This window comes from Chenopodium quinoa, unplaced genomic scaffold, assembly GCF_001683475.1.
Source record: "Chenopodium quinoa cultivar QQ74 unplaced genomic scaffold, ASM168347v1, whole genome shotgun sequence".
Taxonomy (NCBI): Eukaryota; Viridiplantae; Streptophyta; class Magnoliopsida; order Caryophyllales; family Amaranthaceae; genus Chenopodium; species Chenopodium quinoa.
The window spans coordinates 310,285-332,018 of record NW_018744878.1 but is presented as its reverse complement, the minus strand read 5'-3'; the positions used below and the strand labels follow the sequence as shown (position 1 = coordinate 332,018).

The 21,734-nt window shown below is 35.4% G+C and overlaps 2 protein-coding genes across 2 annotated transcripts; both read right to left on the bottom strand.

Moving 5' to 3' along the window:
* Window positions 1-3,404: 3,404 nt before the first annotated feature.
* LOC110705363 lies at window positions 3,405-9,160 on the bottom strand. The gene has a single exon (XM_021883210.1). It carries the CDS (start codon window positions 8,089-8,091, stop codon window positions 6,826-6,828), a length of 1,266 nt encoding a protein of 421 aa, XP_021738902.1. The 5' UTR covers window positions 8,092-9,160; the 3' UTR covers window positions 3,405-6,825.
* Window positions 9,161-18,442: 9,282 nt separating this feature from the next.
* Window positions 18,443-21,151, bottom strand: LOC110705362 (60S ribosomal protein L7-2). Its single transcript, XM_021883209.1, has 7 exons — window positions 20,996-21,151; window positions 20,196-20,377; window positions 20,012-20,109; window positions 19,867-19,924; window positions 19,411-19,490; window positions 19,220-19,322; window positions 18,443-18,877 (listed from the first exon to the last, which is right to left on the bottom strand). The coding sequence occupies exons 2-7, from the start codon at window positions 20,373-20,375 to the stop codon at window positions 18,662-18,664; spliced, it is 735 nt and encodes a 244-aa protein (XP_021738901.1). The 5' UTR covers window positions 20,376-20,377; window positions 20,996-21,151; the 3' UTR covers window positions 18,443-18,661.
* Window positions 21,152-21,734: the final 583 nt, after the last annotated feature.

Sequence of the window (21,734 nt, the reverse complement as noted above, 5' to 3'; positions counted from 1 at the left end):
TTCAACGATATGTTGAATTCTGGTAACTCTAAAACTAATCATATTAAATCGGAGATGGGACCATTTTCAATTTTTCCTTCATCCTTGCCTAGGCTCTAAGTCTCCTGGCAAACTTAAATCTTGGTTGCTCAACATAGATTGGTGGTGATGTTGACTGCCAGCATTGCTGAATACCTTGAATCCGGTAGGACTGTAGGAGCGAAGGATTGCAAACATTTTCATCCAATCTTTGGATCAAAAGATGTAAATAGGGCAGATGACAATTAGAACAAGTAGATTGCTTCATCAGTTGGGGATCAATGCAGGAAGAAGGCAACTGTAACCACATCTGGGCATTATCTTGAGAATTCTGTTTCTTGATGCCTCACAAGCATATCGAGCACCTGATCACAAAAGCAGAACTTTAATAGTATTCTAATGCAGAGGAGAGTCTTGAGTATTTTACAATTCCATTGAAACAGTTAACTCCAGATCACATTCCGCTTGTGATTTTTTTCAGTAAAAAGTGTTCTTAGCTGACATGAATTACTGCTTTGGGCCTTTGGCAATGATACTCATATAAAGAATCTTCCTTGAGCTAAAAGCATCTCAGAGAAACTTCATATTAGGTATTGCAGGCTTGCTGCAACCACAAAGAAATTAAGACCATCAGTCTTTTGCTCTGCCTATCAGCTAAAAGAAAAGGATAGAAAGCACTATACCAAGTACTTTATAGACCTTCCAACTGATTGAAATTGACGCTATAATTGTTGCAAACATTAATCTACTTGGTCAATATAAAAAGATTTGAAATCACCGGTTACAAGTCCCAAGCTCATAGAAGCAGCCAAGTAGGTACCAGTCGTAATTATGAGCAAATGTGCAGGCACTGGTCATCAAACAGAGACAGAATGAGAGGAAGAGCGCAAGGGTTAATGTTATGAACTCGGCTCTCTTTGTCAAGGCTGCTAAAATCAGAGACAAAAGCTGATAGGGTCAACAGGTTTAAGAATCAACTGGGTTGAAAACAGCTACAACGATCCCAGCAAGAGGGCATGCTTTCAGCTGGACTTATTTTTACAAAAACACAAGGTAGGATATAGGGACTTAGAACAAAGTGCATGTGTATCACACTATACCAAGTGAGAAAAGTTTTTGTGTGATTGTGTATTTTGTATGGAGTAATTATTAGGAGTGAAAGTAAGAACACACAATATTCATCTTAGCTTTTATATGCATATAATTGCACCAAGGTATTCAAATGACCTATGTAGAACACAAAATTTATCTTGTTCAGACCTTGTATGCATAAGATGGAAAAAAATTGTGGATTCGGATCAAGAATTACTACTAGACCTCTGAGAAAAATTCCAGGCAAAAAACCCTAATCATTCTTTTTTTAAATATCCCCCATACAGCTGGTCTAAACAACATCCTAAAATATACACACCCTAAACATTATCAGATAATAATGATAGTCCCAGGGGAAAAAAAATTCATAGGTACTCCACTCTACAAAATTCAAAAGTCTGATAAGAGTAGCACATTGACATAGGTGACTCCACTCTACAAAATTGTCTCCTTCTTTCTTTGAGTATACGCATAACACAGCCAAACAAGCATTCTTCCACATCAATCTTTCTTCCAATAACACTTCCAAAACCTACAAATCTGACCTCGAAATAATTAAGAGCTCAAATACAACTGAATTCAACATGGACTGGGTTTTACACGCTCGATTACAAATTTCTGCAAAAAGGCATGTGTATTCTCATACCAAAATAAATACAAAATGAAAGGCAGGGGGGTGCATCAAGGCCTTAAAAAAGAATAGCACTTGAATTAGAACACAGGAATTTTTATTAAAAGAGAAAGTGGAAGCTTGAGACATTCCAAATAAGAATCTCATCTCTACATTGGAGAGAACACCTTCCAAAATAACAAAAACCCAAGACTCAAGACTCAAATTCAATACATCTTATTCTTACAATTAGGAAGGATTTTTCAAAGGGGGTGTTTGGGGAAAAAAAATTAATAAAAAAAAAAGATAAAAAAGAAAAAAGAAAAAAGATAAAAAAGAAAGAGAATAACACTTACTGGAGAGCTCAAGCTGATAACAAGAGGAATGTTAGCTGTTTTAAAAATTTAAGGTGTTTAAAAAAGAGCTTTTCAAGTACAATAAGCTCTTTTGCAATAACCTCAAATAGTAAGGCTTACTGAAAGAATTGTTTTTTAGCAGAAAATTGAAATATCTACAATATGTATTTGACCAGCTATCAGGTCATTTTACCAAACAGCTATTAATCGGCTAATAAAACCAGCTGAATAGCTGATCAATTACCTTACAAGAAGTTTGAATTAATAGCTAAGCTAACAGATTTTTACTTTAACAAACATGACTTTGATCAAAAACACCTCAAACAATCTCAGGGAAAACCTACACCAAAAGGTGCAAGGCATCTCAAGAAGACATGGATTTCCAAAATGCCATACCCTTGAATTCTTCCAAGTTGCTCCATTATATAAATGCAGCCACATCAGCACACACCATATACCAAATACGGGTGGGAATGCCTCTCTTGAACTAGATCTAAATATCCATATGCCAATAGTAGACAGAAGGCCAGATAATAAAATAAATATAATTACCAGACATGAAATGCCTATAGTACAGCAATTACCTGCAATTCACTTACCCTTTCCTCAAACTTTAGCAAAGGCTTCTTCAATTGGTTGTTTGATTGATGATTTTGACACCCATGTATTCTTCAATAAAATGGCAGAAACTAAAGCATTTGCCATTTAACCATCTCCAACATGATAGTGCAATCCTGCAAGAAACACTAAAAAACACAACAAAATTTTGATCTTTGAATTTTGGAGGCAGGAACAGAGACTAGTCTCCTAGAATTCCAACCTTCCTAAATGATAGCTCTTATCACATAGGGAGAGCTAAGACATTCCCCCTTCTTCCTTTCTCAAAGAGTAATACAAAAAATAACAAAAATGGTCAATACTTTATGAATGTGACTTAGTCGCACACAAATTCTCTCTCTTTTAGCGCAAATGAGGGCAAAGCCCCTCTTGACTGCACTCTCTGAACATAGTATGCTACTATAAACTTTTGAAAGAGAAGCAGAGCAGAACATGGGCCTAAATTAAGAGTCAGAAGACTGCACCTGCATCCTCTTGTACAATACCCTGCTCTCTCAACCTCACTAAATATCTCCTTCTCTGAGTCTTTTCATAGCCATATTCTGGACCTGTCTCCAATTATAACGAGACAAAGCTATCAGCATATCCACTATTCACAGCCTGTACAAGAAAGGATCAATGCAACAACTATTGAGCAAGTTTCCTGGAATTTCAAGAAGGATAATGATATGAACTGACTAAAGCAAGAGAATAACAGAGACACTAACAAGTTGAAATAGCAACAAAGATTACTGTTTCATTGATAATGGCCAAAAGGGTAATAAAGATAACTTTAGGTTATCACTCTCTAAGCAACTTTAGGCTGCCAATCACTAGACAAGTTTCTCAATATTCAAAATGCATAACCACAACTCATGCTACTCATTCATTATATATACAATCAAGCTACTCAAAAATACATTCTTGTTTAATTACTCTTGTCTTCTTTTGCTCCTGCTGCTGCTTCTCTTCACTCTCCATAGTGCTTCTTTAATTTGTTTTGTTTGCTTCCTCCAAAGGTGCTTTTCTCCCACTGCCTTGCTGTACCGCTGTTGCCAATTGGTCTGCTAATAGTCGTTTCCTCCTTGTATACACAGCAAAAGGTTGCCCACTTGGGTTCATCACAGTTAAATTGGATGGAAGAAGATATCAATACAATCCTCCATGAGTTATACATTCTGTAATGCCTCAGGCCTCAGCTCATTCCACAAATAACAGGCAATGAGATTTAACTATCAGAAACCACATGCAGAGTTGACTCCTTAGATACTGGTTACTTTTTTATGTTCATAATCCATATACATAGATGCTGTAGCAAAAGCAGGACAAGAAAGGGGTGCTTGCCCATATAAATAAATGCTATGATCAAAATAACCATTATCCATCAAACTTACAAAACATGCAAAACTGATCTGGAAAGCCAATCATCAAGCACTTGTACGCAATAACACAAAAGCTTCACAATATAGAACTAGAACTTTATAGTCTCAATGTCTGCCAGTTTGTTCACTTCTGTGTGCACCACCAAATTGTTAAGGGAACCAGCTTCCACATCATCCTTCTTCTTTGGGACCATCAATACATTCTGAACTAAGCTGAATCCAACAACAGTCTCTATCATCCAAGAAATTAATGATAATTACCCTGGCTTTGGGCAATAAGTAAGCAATTTCCTCACGTCCACAGCATGCTTCTCCATGAGCAAGAGGGAACACAATCCTGCCACTGCCGAAAAGACAATAGGTGGAAATACCTACTTATTTCAAAAAGATAGAAAGAAGTATGTCCACTGACAATCACTAATTTCCAGTATTCCGCACAGATCAGGCTTCCCTGCCTTCCTCTCCATATTTTCAGAAGGGAAAGGACACAACAAATCAGTAACAGCAATGGTCATCAAGGTGTGGAAAGTCATGACAAATTGACAACTATGCTATGGCCACATACAAATCTTGGACATGTTGGCCACATACAAATCTTGGACATGTTGCAATACATAATTCAAGTACTAATATTGACAACCTACATAAATAATAAAAGTAATTCCAAGATAACACAGAGAACAGAGTATCAAATGATAACCAATTATTCAATTACAAATTTTTATTAATATTACACCAATGCCTCTGAAGAAGCTCCCACATGAAAAGGGGGTTAAGAAAAGTAACATAAATAAATAAATAAATAAATAAAAATGATGGAGAAAATCCCCAAGAGATGAAAGGAGGAATAACATGATTGTGCTTGGGAAGTGGGACCTGTTCAGCGAAACAACATATTTGATATCCAGGAATAAGGTCAGTGTTATTCAGTATTCAATCCATAAAAATTTCAAGGCCAATATGAAAAGCTCTGGACATAGATTGAATATTGTAAATGACGAATGAGAAGTTCTTAGACAGATGACCAATGATATAGAAATTGTAAGGCAGAGAAGGGAAAGGGTTGTTCTTTTTTTCTTTTCTTTTCCTTTTTTTTTTTTTTTTTTGGAAGGGGGGATACGGGATAGAGTTAATCATCATGCTTTATATGAAGGACAGAAACACAGCAGGAGAAACAAAGTACAGAGCTTAGTTCAGTTGAAAGATATCTTATGTCTATTTTTTGTATATCATTACTATCAAATAATTGGAGCACAACCAAAAACAAAGTAGACTTTGGTGGTCATCTTTTTTCAGAGGGATGCCTAATGAATAAAAATATCAAATTTCCAATGTAACTGAAAAGAAAATAAGCAGACTCAAACCTTATGTCTATTTTTTGTATATTATTATTATCAAATAATTGGAGCACTACCAAAAACAAAGTAGACTTTGGTGGTCATCTTTTTTCAGAGGGATGCCTAATGAATAAAAATATCAAATTTCCAATGTAACTGAAAAGAAAATAAGCATACTCAAACCTCAGGAGCCAAAGAAAATAATTATGGATACTGATTCACATAAGTAGCTATGCTTCTCTGCAAAAGTGCACAATTTCACAATGACTACACCTCCAGTCCCACCCCCACCCCCACCCCCCTTCACAAATAGTTTCATGTATAGATTATTAAAATAAAATAAAAAAAATTAAAAAAAAAAGATAAAAAGTAAAAGACATACTGATAGCAACTCAAAGTGCTTACCACATAGCTGACACTGCATTTTGCTACAAAATCTAACCCTTCCAGTAATTCAAGCAGCATAGGCACTCGCAACAAAAATGTGTCTGGAGCTTCCTCACATATCATTTAGTCACTTACCCACGGACAACATCATTGGGATTTAGACAGTAAATTGTACAAAAATAATGGAGTTGTTTAAGAAAAAAAAAAAGAAGGAAAGTCAGTCAAGGACCTAAGAATTGAGGTAGTAAAATGCAAATCCTAAGTCCTTGTATTACTTGTGCTGAAATAAAGCTCAACAGATGAGTAAAACTTGAGGTATGGAGGAGATAGAAATCAGTCCCAACAAACATTTGCAAGACATACAGCTAAGAACACCAGAAAAAATGTCCAAGAACATCAGGCCAAAAACTTGCATTACACAATATTTTTTGAAATTGCTGAACTCTTTTATTGACAATAACATAATTTATGTTCAGAAGCAAAGATTTGCAGGTCCTCACAGTGGAAACATCCAGAGTCAAACTACAATGACAAGCTGTTAAGAAGTTAATATGTTATTGATGTTGGAATTCCACTTTAATCTAAAAACACATGAAGAGCAACATTGCAGCTCTTACATTATGTGAATATTACCTTTACCAAGCTAAACAACAGTATCCCTGCAAAACTTTTCCATGTTTCCTCCTCTTGGCAGTAAATTACATGACTCAGGCAGAAGACAGCCAACAAGAATGCTAAACATACAACAGAGCAACCACCACTGGGCATCCCTCGAGAACCCGCTCACTGGTGGCCAGTTAAATAATCCCCGATCATGTACAAACTCTGTGAAAGGAGCTGTACATACATCGTGCTCAAAACCTTCATTTGATCTTGCGAAGGTCGAGCTGTATCTAATGGGTAGGAATGACCTGGCTTGGGACAGGGGCGTAATTAAATGGACATTGACACCATTAATAACAACAAGTCATAAAAGACATGTTCTTCAAGCCAGAATGACCAACCCACCAGGATTAAAAGGCAATTCCATATGTTCTTCATAGATCTTATTCTTCAAATGCCTGCATAGATATCTTCTCCAACAACAAAGGCCAATCTTCTCCAAGTTGCTGAGGGTTTAGCTCCATTGCAACCTTGAAATCAAGCAGAGAAACAGAATGATGAGGCCTCTGTTCTTCTACAGGAGGACCACCACTTTGCATATGTAAATGATTACTAGGCCAGAGACCGTTCATAAGCTTGCTGTGAGTTTGCTGCTTCTGAACAGCATACATTGACGTGTCATTTGTAGATCTACTACCAACTAACTCTAAACAAGATCTGATTAATCGCTTCAAATATACATCCAACATGTTATTTAAGGTATTAGCACAATCTGTCGTGACCCCTCCTAGACCCTGTGTAGCTGCAATCTGCTCCATTCGCCTCCTTAGCATCTCACTGTCAGAGAGTCCGCCAATATCAAAGCAGTTAACATAATCGCCAATGTGCGTCCCAGGTAATGATTTGCGGGCTCCACCACTAGGTGAGAAAAATGGAATTCCAAGAGGAGCAAGTAGAGGACTTTTGGAGAGCTTAAGCCGGCTGCCTTGTTCCACCTCTTCCCCATCTTCAACAGCAGGTACATTATTCTGGTCTTTACCTCGAACGACACCTGGAATATCTACAGATTTCTTCATCATCAATCTCTCTTCATTCTCTGGTTGCTCAGCAAGCCCCCGTGGTGGCTGCAAAGGCCGTTGATAATCGCAAGGAGTCATCTCCATCAAATCCCCATTTTCTACAGTTTTCACACCACTATCATCTGTCGCAGTTGTCAGGTGCGAAGCGGAATCTGCCTTCCCATTTGGCCCAAGAGGACTTGGCCTATCTCTAAATTTCCTTTCACGGACTCCAGACCTCACCTTTCGTGGAGACATAGGCAAAACAACCCCATTCGACCAAACAGGGGCCACTGAGCTTTGATTCTGGGACACAACTGCCGGCTGACCATGCCCATCCTCTGATATAGGCAAGCTCTTTCCAGTTGCTATGGCAGGTTTTGCAGGACCTGCTTCATGAACTGATGGAGGAGGGGTCTTGGCACTACAAGCATTCTTCAAAATAGCCCTTATTATCTGATTATGCAAAGAGAGATTTTCCCTCCCAAGTAACCGATGACACGACTTATCAAAGTCACTCTTACTTAACTTCTGATTTATAAACCTGTTCAAACTATAGAAGTACCTCTTAAATCTGTCCGGACCAACCTTCTTGAACAAATGAGCTTTGAGCTCACCAATATCCATACGCGAACTCTTTTCCGGTTGCATATTTTTATTTCTTCACAGTCACGCCTACAAACTCATACAACAAAAATCCAACAACAACTACTAACACCAAATTCCTCCCAATTCAAATCTCAGCAACATTTCACTTCACAACCCCTAAACACCCAATTAAACAAATTAATAAAACTCACTCAAATTACCCAAAAATGCCAACACATAACCACAATTACTAACCAAATTCAAAACCCTAAATTTCAAAAATGACAACCACCCAAGTAGAGATCTAACTTACTCAAACAACTAACAACCAAACCCTAAAATCAACACTTATACAATTCAAATCTGCTAGAAATCACAAAACCCTAAGTTCAAATTCACCAAAATAAGCAACAAAGCTTACGACGCCTCGACTTCAAACGGTAAAAACTGTAAAGCGCGTAACTATACCGTTGCTCAAAATCCCACATTTCCAATTCAAAATTCACCAACTGGGTAGCCCTCAATTCCCCTTTTAAGCACTGAGATCGCAGAGTTTAACTTCAACATATAAGATCAATTAAAATTAACTTCCCTGATTTTAATTTTCCCCCTTTTTCCCAGAAAACAAATTCCCAGCTTTCAGAACACAATTAATTGAAGAAAAAGGGGAAATGGGAATTCAACTATAATACCAGAAGCTGATTAATTTACCCTTTTTTTGATCAATTTCTGACCTTATTATCGGCAACCAAGCAGCTTCTTAGGTGACTGAACAACACCCAAATTCGATGAATTTCAACTTTCTTCGAATTGTCAGCAAATTTTTGCGAAATACCCAGCTAGATTATTTTCTCTCTCTTCTCGTAAGTGCATTTGCTTCTTCTCTCTCTGAATTTTTCTGGGTTTTTTTTTGTTTCTCTTTATTTTTTTGGGTTTTTTTTTTTATTATTTTTTTTTTTTTTTTGAGCTGATTTTGGGAGAAAGAGGGAATTAGATTTTGTTTTGCAACCCTCGATCGCTGTTTCTCTCTCCTCTTTCACTTTCTCTCTCTTCCTTTGTTGGTCTCCTTCCCACGGTCTCACTTGTGTAATAATAAATTTTATCTTTTTTTTAATTACTTTATTTATTTTTAGGGTATTTTCATTTTTACCACCTTCAAATAATGACTTTGTCGAATTTACCACCTCCAAAAAAAAAAGATTTACTTTACCACCTCATAAAAAAATAAAACATCAGTTTTACCACCAATCACCTCCAACTAACGGATTCCGTCCATAAATCCGTTAGTGGGGCCTACCTTGCACACGTGTCGCCATATTATTGGGTAAGTTTTAAAAAAAAAATTAAAAAAATCCCCATTAATCAACCGGTGTTGCTGCCACCGTCAGGACCCCCACCGCCGACCAGCCACGACCAGCCCCCACCACCTAACCGCTACGACCAGCCCCCACCACCTAACCGCGACCAGCCCCACCACCGCACCGCACAGCCACAACCACCTTTCCACCAATTTTTCTTTATTTTTTTGCTCTGTTTTCTCGAAAGCCACAACAATGGCGTCTCTTCCAATGGAGTTAATCACCTCCATTCTTTTCGATTACCCACTAAATCACTACTTCGCTTCAAATGCGTTTCCAAGGCTTGGCATTCCTTAATCAATCAACAACACCCATTTAATCAGACTTCATCTCGCTCATTCTCTCTCCTCTGACCGTCGTCTTCTTATCCTCAACCATGGAAGTCACCTGGAATCGACTCCATTGAAGTGGGGTTCTGAGCTTGATGCTAAAAACGATTGACAAGGTTTGATTTACCCAATTCTTTTTCTGGTTTTGAGGTTTCGATTTGTGGGTATTGTAATGGATTAATTGCTTTGGTTTGTAGAAATGTTGATGATAATCGATTTGTATCCTTGTTGTTGGTGATTTGGCTTCTTAGTTTTTGGCAGCCACCAAATCCCGACCACCCATAAATCCCCTTCTAATTCCGACCACTCTAAAAACCCTAGCCACCACCAAATTTCGCACTCCTAAAACCCTAACCACCACCTAATTCCGACCACCTCCCTAACCCACACACCAAATTCCGGCCCCTCCTTAGTCACACACGAAATTCCGACCAACCGAGGTAGTTGATTTCGTTGCTGGTTGGTTTACACGGAAGATCGGGGAAGATGAAGAAGAAACGTCAAAAAGGTGGGCCCTACTAACGGATTCGTGGACGGAATCCGTTAGTTGGTGGTAAAATCGATTTTTTGGAAATTTTGTTGGTGGTAAAGTAAATCTTTTTTTTTTGGAGGTGGTAAATTCAATTAAGTGGTTATTTGAAGGTGGTAAAAATGAAAATACCCTTATTTTTATTTCCTTTTTTTGCCCTTATATTTGACATTCCAATTCCTATATCTAGTTACTAACTAGTGCTAACTACTTAAGTGTGATGGACTTTGGGAGAACAATTCTTGCATTTTGGATGCATCCTAAATTGTCACTTTTGCCTTTGTGTTGCATATTCCTAACAAAATAAAGCTCGATAAGTCTGGTGTCTAGTCTCGGTTATTATATCTTTTTCGAACTTTATTCAAAAAAAAAAAGTATTTGATGATGCATGTTATTAAATGTGTGTCGCAATGGCGATGTGGTTAGATTTTTTCTTGCGGATGCTACTTCTTTGATTTTATCTTCTCGAGGCTCTTGAAAGTTTGTTTAGATTTGATTTATTATTGACAAGCTCGACATGTTTGAAGAGGAAACACTGGAGCACGCGCTATTTATGGTGAATGAGTTCAGGAGCTGTGGGAAAACTACTAATGTGTTTCAATGACAAGGCGAGACAAGATTTTGCAATCTACTAATAAGTTGGCCGGAGAGCTCTAGGCTCAAAAACTAAACAAAGGGGATGTTCCTAACAAGGAGTATTTGAGCAAACAAAATTGCAAGGTGCTTTAATTTAGAGCAAAACAACGTCCAAACTGATACTCTTTGAATGCGTACACAAGCTAACATATGTATCTACAACTTGGTATAGCACAAAGCACCCTCAACCCCAAAAAAAAAAATGGTGTGCTCCACCTTCATATGTGACTTAAATCAATATGGATACTTCCTTAAAATATGATAGGCGAGTGGGGCTTGGCGTAGTTGCTAGGAATTAGGGGTGCGGGTGGTAGTAGAAGGTATGAATTATGAAGTAGACGAAATAATCTTGAATTCCATCTATAAACTTTAATTTTGAGTGATCGATTCTTGAAAGGATCGATCCACACATTATACTACACTTCATACAGTTTAAAGAGATATCTTTTCGATGTGTACTCACTTTAAGTTCTTCACTCTTTGGTCTCGTATTAAAAGGGCCAACAACTATGTGCTCATTCTCTTGCTAATAAGTTAATATTGCTCGGAGTAGAGCAAATTGGGTGAATCATAATTCCCAATAAGTTATTCCCTAGGTATTATTGTATTTTAAGTCCTTAATAACTAACTGAAACATTAAGAGATACTTAGACAATGGTATGAAAATTAACATGTAATACCCCATATTTTTAATATATTTTATAATTATTTATTGGGTAATGCTATAAATAGCCCTTAGGGCTATATATAAGCATTAAAAACACTCTAGAAAATTGTATAAAATTAGGAATTCATGACAAAAACACGCATAGATCAATGTAATTAGTGTGAATTTGTTATGATTTTCTAAATTTAAACAGTTTTCAAGAGTATTTTATATGCTTATATGTAGCCCTAATGGCTATGTATAGCATTTTCCTTATTTATTTACTTATAAAATATATATTGCGCCAAATAATTTTAAATGTGGGTTTTAAATAATGAGTTTTAAATTTGACCAATACTTACTCTACAAATTACAATTTATGTTTATAAAAGCTTAATCATCCTTTTTATATATTTGGACCAATCACTCCTCTCCTCTTTCCTCTTTTATTATAGTTATTTTGATATTTTTATTTATGGGTTTGGTTTTAATTATTTAAAGTATGTTTGATTCGTATCATAGCCATGTTTTGATGGTTTAAAAAGTATTATTTAAGATCTATTATTATTGGTATTATTTTCAGATTTCATAAAGTATAAAATTGGGATTTATAATATAAAGACTTGATTTTTAGGGTTATTTTATAAATTGATTTGGAGACTTTGAATACCCATTGATTTTGATTATTAACCAAGTAAAAAGATGTGATTTTGATGAGTTTTTAAGGAGTTTTAACAAAGCATTATTGCTGGAATTTTGTGTGAAGTAGTAGTGTTGTGATTTTAATGAAAGGGTTTAATCACCCATTAACAGAGAGGTTAATTAGGGGTTTTTAAATAATTTTCAGATTATTTTAAATAGTTTAAAGTGTCCCTCAAAAAAAAAAGTAGTTTAAAGTGAATTTAAGTTGCTGGAAATTGTGTATACAAGGAGAAGTAATATATTGTTATTGTCCCTTTATGTAGGAGACTTGGTTCGGAAATTGTTGTAGTATTTTCGGCTACTTTAAGGGCTTATTTGAGGTACGTACGCGTACTTGGAAATGTATTAAGCATGTAAATATATGCTAGGATTTATTTAAGTGATTTTAAGTTGGTGTCATGCTAGGAATTTATGGAATGGTTGAATTGAAATGAGATTGGTGATTTGAATTGGATTGATTGAATTGGAATGATTTTGGTGGAATATTTGTGTAGCATGATTGGTTGAAATAAATTTTTTATTGGAATCGGTGATGTTGGAATATTGTTATAAAACCATATTTTTATTACTGACATGATTCAAAGCATGGTTAATTAAACAAAATGTTTAATTTGGTTTGGAATATTGATAATGAATTTTATTATGGTTCATATAATTTTTATTGATGTTTTAAGCATGGGAATTGAGTTACCAAGTGTCTTAATACACATGAATAAATTATATTGCGCTGTCTATGAGCACTTAAGGTACTTCTAACACCGAGGGATAATTTGCGGCGCATTATGCATTTAAGTTGTCTTTGATAACGAGGTAGATTAAAAGGATTCAACATAAAAAGTTATGGGTTCATTAATAATTATTCAAGAATTAATTTGGTATGATTGATTGCTTGTATAATTATAATGTTTGTTTTGTTATGGTTTGAGAGTCATCTTCAAGTTGATTAATATGTAAAACAACGTAAAGTGAAAGAGATTACGCACCAAAACTCTTGGAACGTATATACCTGAACATATGGAGGGAGTTATGGGGTTATATATTTAACCATAACTTCTACTGGGAGTATAGGACGTTGTTTTTTCTTTTATTATTATTATGTGCAGGATGTTCGTCACTTCATGTGACATTTTCCTACCCGGTTAGCTCCCAATATAGTTTACCTCAATTTATTTAGGGCAGGAATTTGGTTGGAAACCCGTTCGATGCGTAATCAAATTAAATGGACATTAGTATTTGTCTAGTTAAATGTTGAGTGTCTTAAATGCTTGTTTACAGGTGCAACAAGGTAAGTTGTGTGATTGTTAGGATGAAAGCAAGTTAGTGTGTTTTATTACGCTTATGTACTTAGTTTTGCTAATTGTTTGTTTGTCTGTTTGTTTGACCTCGTCTTTATCTTGGCTCTACGACGACCCATTTCTAATGGCGAGTAGTGGGGACAAGTAAAGAGAAGATTTTCAAGTGATGGAGCATTTTTATGTTGGGCATGAATGAAGAGGGAATCATGCTTAGTTTCCATAAGAATGTGGTGTGTTATATTGCTTTGATTATTATTTATTTATTATGCTCACGAAACTAACACAAAGGTTTAGGTATTGCTCGGTTTTAATCAGGGCCTATAATGGTTCCAAGTTGTAGGTTGACTTTGATTTGACTTTAAAGTTGATTTGTTTTAAATGGTTTTAAAGATAGTCCTCCGCTGTGTGTCTTTGATAAATGCCTTAGCTATTATCACGGTTGCAGTAATACCTTGGTTATTTCAATTCCTACTTCGTATTTGAAAATGGTAACACAGGTTATTTAAGGGGGGGGGGGGGTTTCAGGGTGTTACATAACAAGGTTATTTCCTACATTTTCTAATTTAGCTAGTTTTCCATACTTTTCAACTTTAAATTTTACTCTTGATGAAAAGCAACTAAATTAATCTCACAGTGAAATCAAATTCTTCATGCAAACTTTGTTACCATTAGTATTAGCACTCTCACCACCCAATAATGGTATTCCGTATTCATTTGATGGTTATAAAAAAAATTAGGCACTTAAATATTTATCTTCCTCTCATGAGTCTCATCCCTACATAATGTCCGATAATGATTGAACAATATCACTTGTTAAGCAATTCAATTCAAATAATGGCCCAAGAAATTGATATAATATAGCCTAGTCCTAAAATTCGACATTCAAAGTACCCAAGCCAAAGTCCTTTAAAAACCCAATTATTAAGGGCTAAGTGTTAGTGGACCATCTCAACCAAAAGCTTAAATTGATGATTGAAGCTTAAGATCGGTTTATATACTCTATCACTCCTCCTCACGTGAGAGCCATTGGGCTTGAAATGTGGATATAGCATGAGCCCCATCATTCTCAGCGTTTAATATTTCACTTTGAAAGAAGGGTGGATGAGATTCGAACTCTTGACTTTTGTGTCACCCTAGCTCTTGATACCATATTAGTGGACCATTTTAACCAATAAAAGCTTAAACTAATGGTTGATACCCAGGATCGGTTTATCTACTCTATCAGACTATCACCAACAAACTCAAACTATGGTATTCAATGCAAGTCCTAACATTGCAGATCACTTGCTGAGCATTTCAAATTCAATTCAAGTCTGAATTCTACCTTTAATTTATTTGAAGTAGGAATAAGGATGTGTAATTCGTCTTGTTGTAGCCAGCGGTAAAAGTCAATGACAAGTGTAGTTCATCCTAAGCTAAGCATAGGAGTTTGCTTTGAGCATAACTCCTCTGGTCGGATCATTTTTACCTTAATTTTCGATTATCCCAAACTCCACGCCTTTTTGAACCATAAATTGAAATTTCTATGCATTTACAATCCTATATGTAATACCCTTCATGATTGCTTTTAAAGGATTTGATACATTACTCATATCAACAAGATGCATCTTTCTTTTTAATGAGCTCATATGCTACGATACTCCACAGTTAAGCGTGCTTGGCTAGGAGTAGTCTTGGGATGAGTGACCTCATGGAAAGTTTTCTCAAGGTGCGCATGAAATAACAATTGTTGGCCCTTGATGCCCATTTCGTGACAATAGACCCCTCCCTAATTTGTTTGAATTAGAGTGTTACACTATAAGCCTAAATTCAAAGTTCCTTAATCTTTCAAGCAATTTTTTTATTTTTTTATTTTACGGGTCATTCAAACAATTCTAAAGTACATTTAAAGCATCAATTTCTATAGCCCCTACAAATTTGGTTGAATCTTGATAATCAAAGTTAATATGCTCAAGTTAACTCATTTGCCATGCATTAATTACTATAGTTCTCTAAAAAAAAAAATAGTTTTTGATATCATGTTTATACATATCGAAGCACAACCTAATAACACATTGAACTAAATCTATCCAAGTCTATGTGAAAAGCAATGATAATAGTCAATAGGAACTAACAATATAGTTAATAATGGCCCCTCCCTAATTTGTTTGGATCGGAGTGTTACACTATAAGCCTAAATTCAAAGTTCCTTAACCTTTTAAACATTTTTTTTACGGGTCTTTCAAACAATTCTAAAATACAGTTAAAGCATCAATTTCTATATCCCGTACAAATTTGGTTGAATCTTGACAATTAAAATTAATATGCTCAAGTTAACTAATTTGCCATGCATTATTCTAGTTCTCTAAAAAAGATAGTTTTTGATATCATGTTTATACATATCGGAGCATAACCTAATAACACATTGAACTAAATCTAGCCAAGTCTATGTGAAAAGCAATGATAATAGTCAATAGGAATTCACGATATAGTTAATAATCAAATCACCTAAATTAAATGATCCCTTCTTTGCATTCATGGCTCCCTTAAAAAGCCTAGATTTGAACTACTCACACATGGCTAACTAAAACAAACAATAAGAATATGTAGGTTACATCTAAGTTTTGAAAAGACTCAAAAAGAGATATTTAGATTGCCAAAGAGAGCTTAGACTAAACACTATTATATACGGAATTAAGAGAAAATAAAAAAGAATAATCTCACATTTGCTTGATCTGCTCAAAATGAGCCAACCTTTGCGTATTCCGGGAACTAGCCAACATTTGTCCCTATTTTCTTAAAACAAGCCCCTTAACCTGTTTTTTTAAGTTGTTACTGGTTTTAGAAGGTAACTACTACATATTACCTTTTTATTGGTCCAATTTTTTAAAAAAAATTTGCAAAAAATAAAACAAAAACAATACTTCCTCCATTCTTTTAATATTGCACCACTCACCTTTAAGAAAATTTCACAAATATTGCATCATTTTTATTAAGACAAAATTTATCTATGTTCACACTACAAATAACCAACATACTCTTATATTTTCACATTATTTAGTCTATGTTACATTACATGGACACTTATTCTATGAAGACATTTATTTATTCTATGAGTATTGCTTTTAGCTCTTTCCAGTGTAAGCATGTTAGACGTAGTGGTAATTCCTTGGCTCACTTAGTTGCTAGATGGGCTACGGATCCTAATTTGGAGTTTGCTTGTACGGATTCCTTTCCCCAAGCCTTATTACTTTGGCGGAAATCAATTTAATATAAGAATGCTTACTTGGCCTAAAAAAAAAAAAAAAACATTACATGGACACTTTTGTATTTTTACCTTTCTCGCTCTTCTTTTTTTCCTCTACCAAATCTATTATGCCCAACTTGTATAATGAAATTATATATATATATATATATATATATATATATATATAAATAAAAAAATAAAAATAAAACGGAAGAAGTAATTTTTTTTTTCTTTTAAAAAAAACTTTTCCCTCTCCTCCTCTTTCCCCAGTCATTACTACTGCCGCCCCTGCCCCTTCCCCCTAACAACTGCCACCGTCACCACCACCACTGTCGCCCCTCCTCCTTCGGCCACTAACTTTTCCCCTCCCAGCCACCGCTTGCCCTTCCCCCATAGCCAACCACCCTTACCCCTCAACTACCTTCATTCACCTTCAAACCCACCCGCAACCTCCCCCTATTTGCCCTGTAACCTACCTGTAAAAAACCTCCCCTATCATGCTGCCTCGTTGACCCAACTCACCCATAAAGCCACCAACCTTCCCCCTAAACTTCACTTGTTGCCAACTACAACTTTACCTCCACCACATGAAAAACCCACCCCAGCCATCGATTAGCCACATTCCCTTGTAATTTCATCAGCACCCTCTCGAAAAACCCACCTCCACCAACGAAATCCCACCCCGACCCCCTTAACAAGATTTAAGAGATAAAAAAAGAAAAAAAAGAAAGTGAAATAGAGGAGGTAGGAGGGGTGGAGATGGGTTGAGAAGGAAGGAGCTAAGGGTAGGGGGCCTAGCCGCCTAGGTCGTCAAAGAAAGGAAAAAGGGTGGTGGTTATCGTGGTTGGTGTTTTTAGCTATGGTGGTAAGATGGCGGTACGCAAAGGTGACTTGTTTTGAGCAGGTCGAATAAACATGTGATTATTAGAGAGATTATATTACTGCCAAAGGAGAACATAGCCTAGATTATTGAAGTATAACGACAAAAATGAATGGTCGTACAAGGTTTTATATTTCCATTTCATATTTTCATGGTACCTTACCTATTTACAAGCACAAATACCTCACGAACTACTTTGCTACCTAGAATAACATTTTTAAAAAAAATTCATGGAAAACTGAGCAAACTCAATTGATTTATAATACAATTATATTTTTAAAACTCCCAATCAAAAGCCCCTTGATTTTAATCATACTTTGTTTATATTCATATAAAACTTGAGATTACATAGCTCATTTTCTTGCTAAAAACCTAAAAAATTTGGATTTGAGAATACAGTTTAACAAGTGAAGTTTGAGCATGTAATGGTAATACGAAGTACAACTTGGGTTAATTCAACAAAAGTTCAACTCAAGCTTGTTTAATAATCTGCTGTTATCCGGTTCCAAGTTCATCATCTCATAATTTCCGCATTGCTCCCAATTTTTATGAACTACGACTTCACACAATATACAAGTTCATCACACATATATCCACCTTCAAACATACTAATTTTGCAACAGTACAGGACAAGTCCAATAAATTCCGTAAACTAATTGTAATGTCATACTTAGAAGAAAATAATCCAATACATCTATTTCAATCAACTACAGAATGAGCCCTAAAAAAGATAATTGTGTCCAAGATAGAATGCCAAAATGGTTTGGGTCACGAGAGAATTTCGGCACACATGCAATAACAAGATACATAAACTGCTCAAAAACATAATTATCATTCTCATATGAAGAGAGATTGAAACAGATACTAATCTTTAAAATGTACCTTAAATAACTCTTCAAAACTTTTAAACCATAAGGAAACACAAAATCCAGAAACATAAAATTCATTCTTTGAATCTCTATCAAAAACATTCAAGATATGTTTAACCTAAAACAACACCGGATCAAAAAAAAGGGAAGAATACACTACACCCTAATTCATTCTCCTGATGAGCTCATTAATGAAGTTCTCACGGTTACCGGCATCTCCACCTTCAACAAAGTGGTTCCTCTTCTTCTTCAGTCCACCCAATGGAGCTGAGAGCTGGAATGGCCATAGGAAGTTGTTGGCCTCCTTGAAGTGAGGTCCAACTGTAATGATCTCGTGGATGAGATCCTCCACACAGATGATTCCATGCTTCCCAAGGGTCTGTAAGACAAAGTAAACAGGCAAGTAAATTAAATTAACATCACAAAAGTATTGCAGTAATTTAGATTTATTACTTCATATAAGTCATTGAAGGACCACACTAATCTAAACAGCCTTTTTGACCGAAAGATGCAACATCATATCATCATCTACACTAAGCTTTTAGACATCAAGATTTGGCATTACCTAACCAGATAAAATGAAACTGAACACATAAGAAAAAGTTATTACTAATGTAATTTTCTTGGGGTGAGACAAAATTCCAAAAAGATGTGTTCAATCTACACCAAGAAAGATAATTTACTTATCTGGAAAAAAAAATATGTTCAGACAAATAATTACCTGCTCAACAATGGAGTTGTCAGTCAAAGCAATTCTCTGCTTGTTAACCTTTCCGAAACCCCTCTTGTAGATCAGTTCCCTCACACTCTTCAAGTTAGGGTATCTGCAAAGACAAAATTTTGTTAATAAAACAATCAAACTCATACCAGGAGGAAACCAAACAGCCAATAACTATGATGCAGAAAACATACCCGAAGGTAACAAAAGGCTCGACTCTGTGCAACATGTTCAATGTTGCCTTGTTAACCTTCAAGAAAACTCCATTGAAGATCTGCATTGACAAAGAATATTAGACTACAATAACAAACTAAAATATGAAAATTCCCTAGAGTAAGAAGCTTGTTATATAACAGTAAGCAGCCAGTCTAAAGTAAAGAGCCGGTGACACAAACATGAAACTAAAGAGGCTAAAAATAAGATCAATCAACACTTGACTAACAACGCAAGGAAAATATTGGCAGGCAAATCAAAATCTTATCCACCACAAATCATTTCTACAAGCTCAACTTTGCGGAAATGTAAAATAGACAAAATATAGCAATTGGTTACAGAATTATATCAGATCTTATAGGCAACAAACATAAAAACATGCACATAGACAGAAAGCAGTAAAACATTAAAAACTCGTAGTGTAGTGTGTATCGAACCTGTCTCAATCGGAGAAGCTGCAGAATAGACCTAGTCTTGGGGTGCATAGCATTGATACTGAATAAACATGACAACGTACATTAATGCCACAAACAACCAACTAACAATCATAGTTAACTAATTGAAATATAGTTGATCACCCACCCTCTAATACGGATGATAAATAGGAGCTTAGCCTCTGGCTCGACGTAGAATCCACCCTTCAATTTAGCCTCCCTTCTGAGACAGATCAATTCCCTCTCCTGATTAACAAATAAACAAGTCAAATCAGAAACTTAATTAAATAAAAATAAACCAAGAACAGATGCCACAAATAACAAACACGGACCTGGTTTGCGTATTCCTTGGCGTACTGCTCAGCTCTCTTAAAGATCAGCTTCCTGTTTTCAACTCTCTTCTTCTTCTGCACATCCTGATCCTCCTTCTTGGCCAAAGCCCATTCCTCCTCCCTCCTCTGCTTTTTCAAAACCGACTCCGGTACAACAACTTTAGTAGCCTCCTCACCCATTTCTGCTTAACAAAAGTGCCAATCAATCACCCATAAAACCAAAACCAATTACTCAGATCATATAGCATATAATTAAGCATCCGAAAACACTAAAAAAACATCAGCTCCTCCATTTCAAATCAATTGCAGATTATACATCCCAAACCAATGCATCACTAAAATTTCATGTTTAAGCCATAATCCATAAAATTTGTTACACATAACACAAATTAATCACCACAATTTGAATATTAACCACAAAAATCTATATAATTACTGAGATTAAATCACATGTTAATACTAAAAACAAATAAATTTCAAAACTTTCCTACCTTTTATTAGAAAAACACAAAACCTACTCCAAATGTTCGCAGTAAAAGAAGCTAAATCATATAAAGCGTACAAAAAATCCAACTTGAGCAGTACAACCAAATTCGTAAAACCCTAAAAATCGAGATAAACTAAATCATTTCAATCACATTTCACACAAATCAACAACACAAAAATTCAAAAAAAAATCGATAAAAAACAGGGACAACATCTTACAGAAACTCGAATAATCAGATCAAACGAAAAAATAAACAGATTCAACACGATGAATGTTCGGAATTGAAAGAGAAAAAAGAGGAGAGAGAAAGTACCTTAGAAGAGTATGAGCAAAAACCCTAGCCGCTACTGAGGGGAAATATAGAGAGTGGCAAATGTAGCAGAAATTAGGGTTTGTAAGGGGGGAAGATGATGCGTTTTATACTGCAAGTAGACTGAGAGCCGAACTTGGTAATTACCAAACTGACCATTCTCATTTTTTGTTGGGTTATAAAGCCCATGAGGCCATATTAGGTCATATTTTATGGGTATGGTATTGGCATTTTAAGTGGTTGGATCGACCCATTTTAGTTTAAAAAAAAAAAAACAAAACAAAAGATATGGAGTATTAATAAGAGTATGTATTTGTTTCATCTTATTTAGAGAATAAATTTAAATGATTTAGATAATAGAAAGTAAAATAGGTTCTGATAATATAAGTTCGGATTAAATAAAATAAGTTAGAACAAAGTTCACAAAACATGAAATCAAATAAAATTAGATGAAACAAACATAGTCAAAATGAGAATATAGTGTATTGATTCTTTGATAAAGTTTGACTCATTAAAACTAAAAGGTGAGATTAACATGTTTATTACATTGAGTTTGGATTGGAGTAGATGAAACTAGCTACAGTTGAGTTGAGTTCAATGGGTCTATTAAAGTTATTTTAATTATAACTTGATTTGAATTACTTTGGTGTGATCTTGTAGCATTAATGTAAGGAAATTTTGTCCAAAACTACCATGTAAAATAATAAGAGTATGTTTTGTAATCAATCAGGAGAGTGTATTA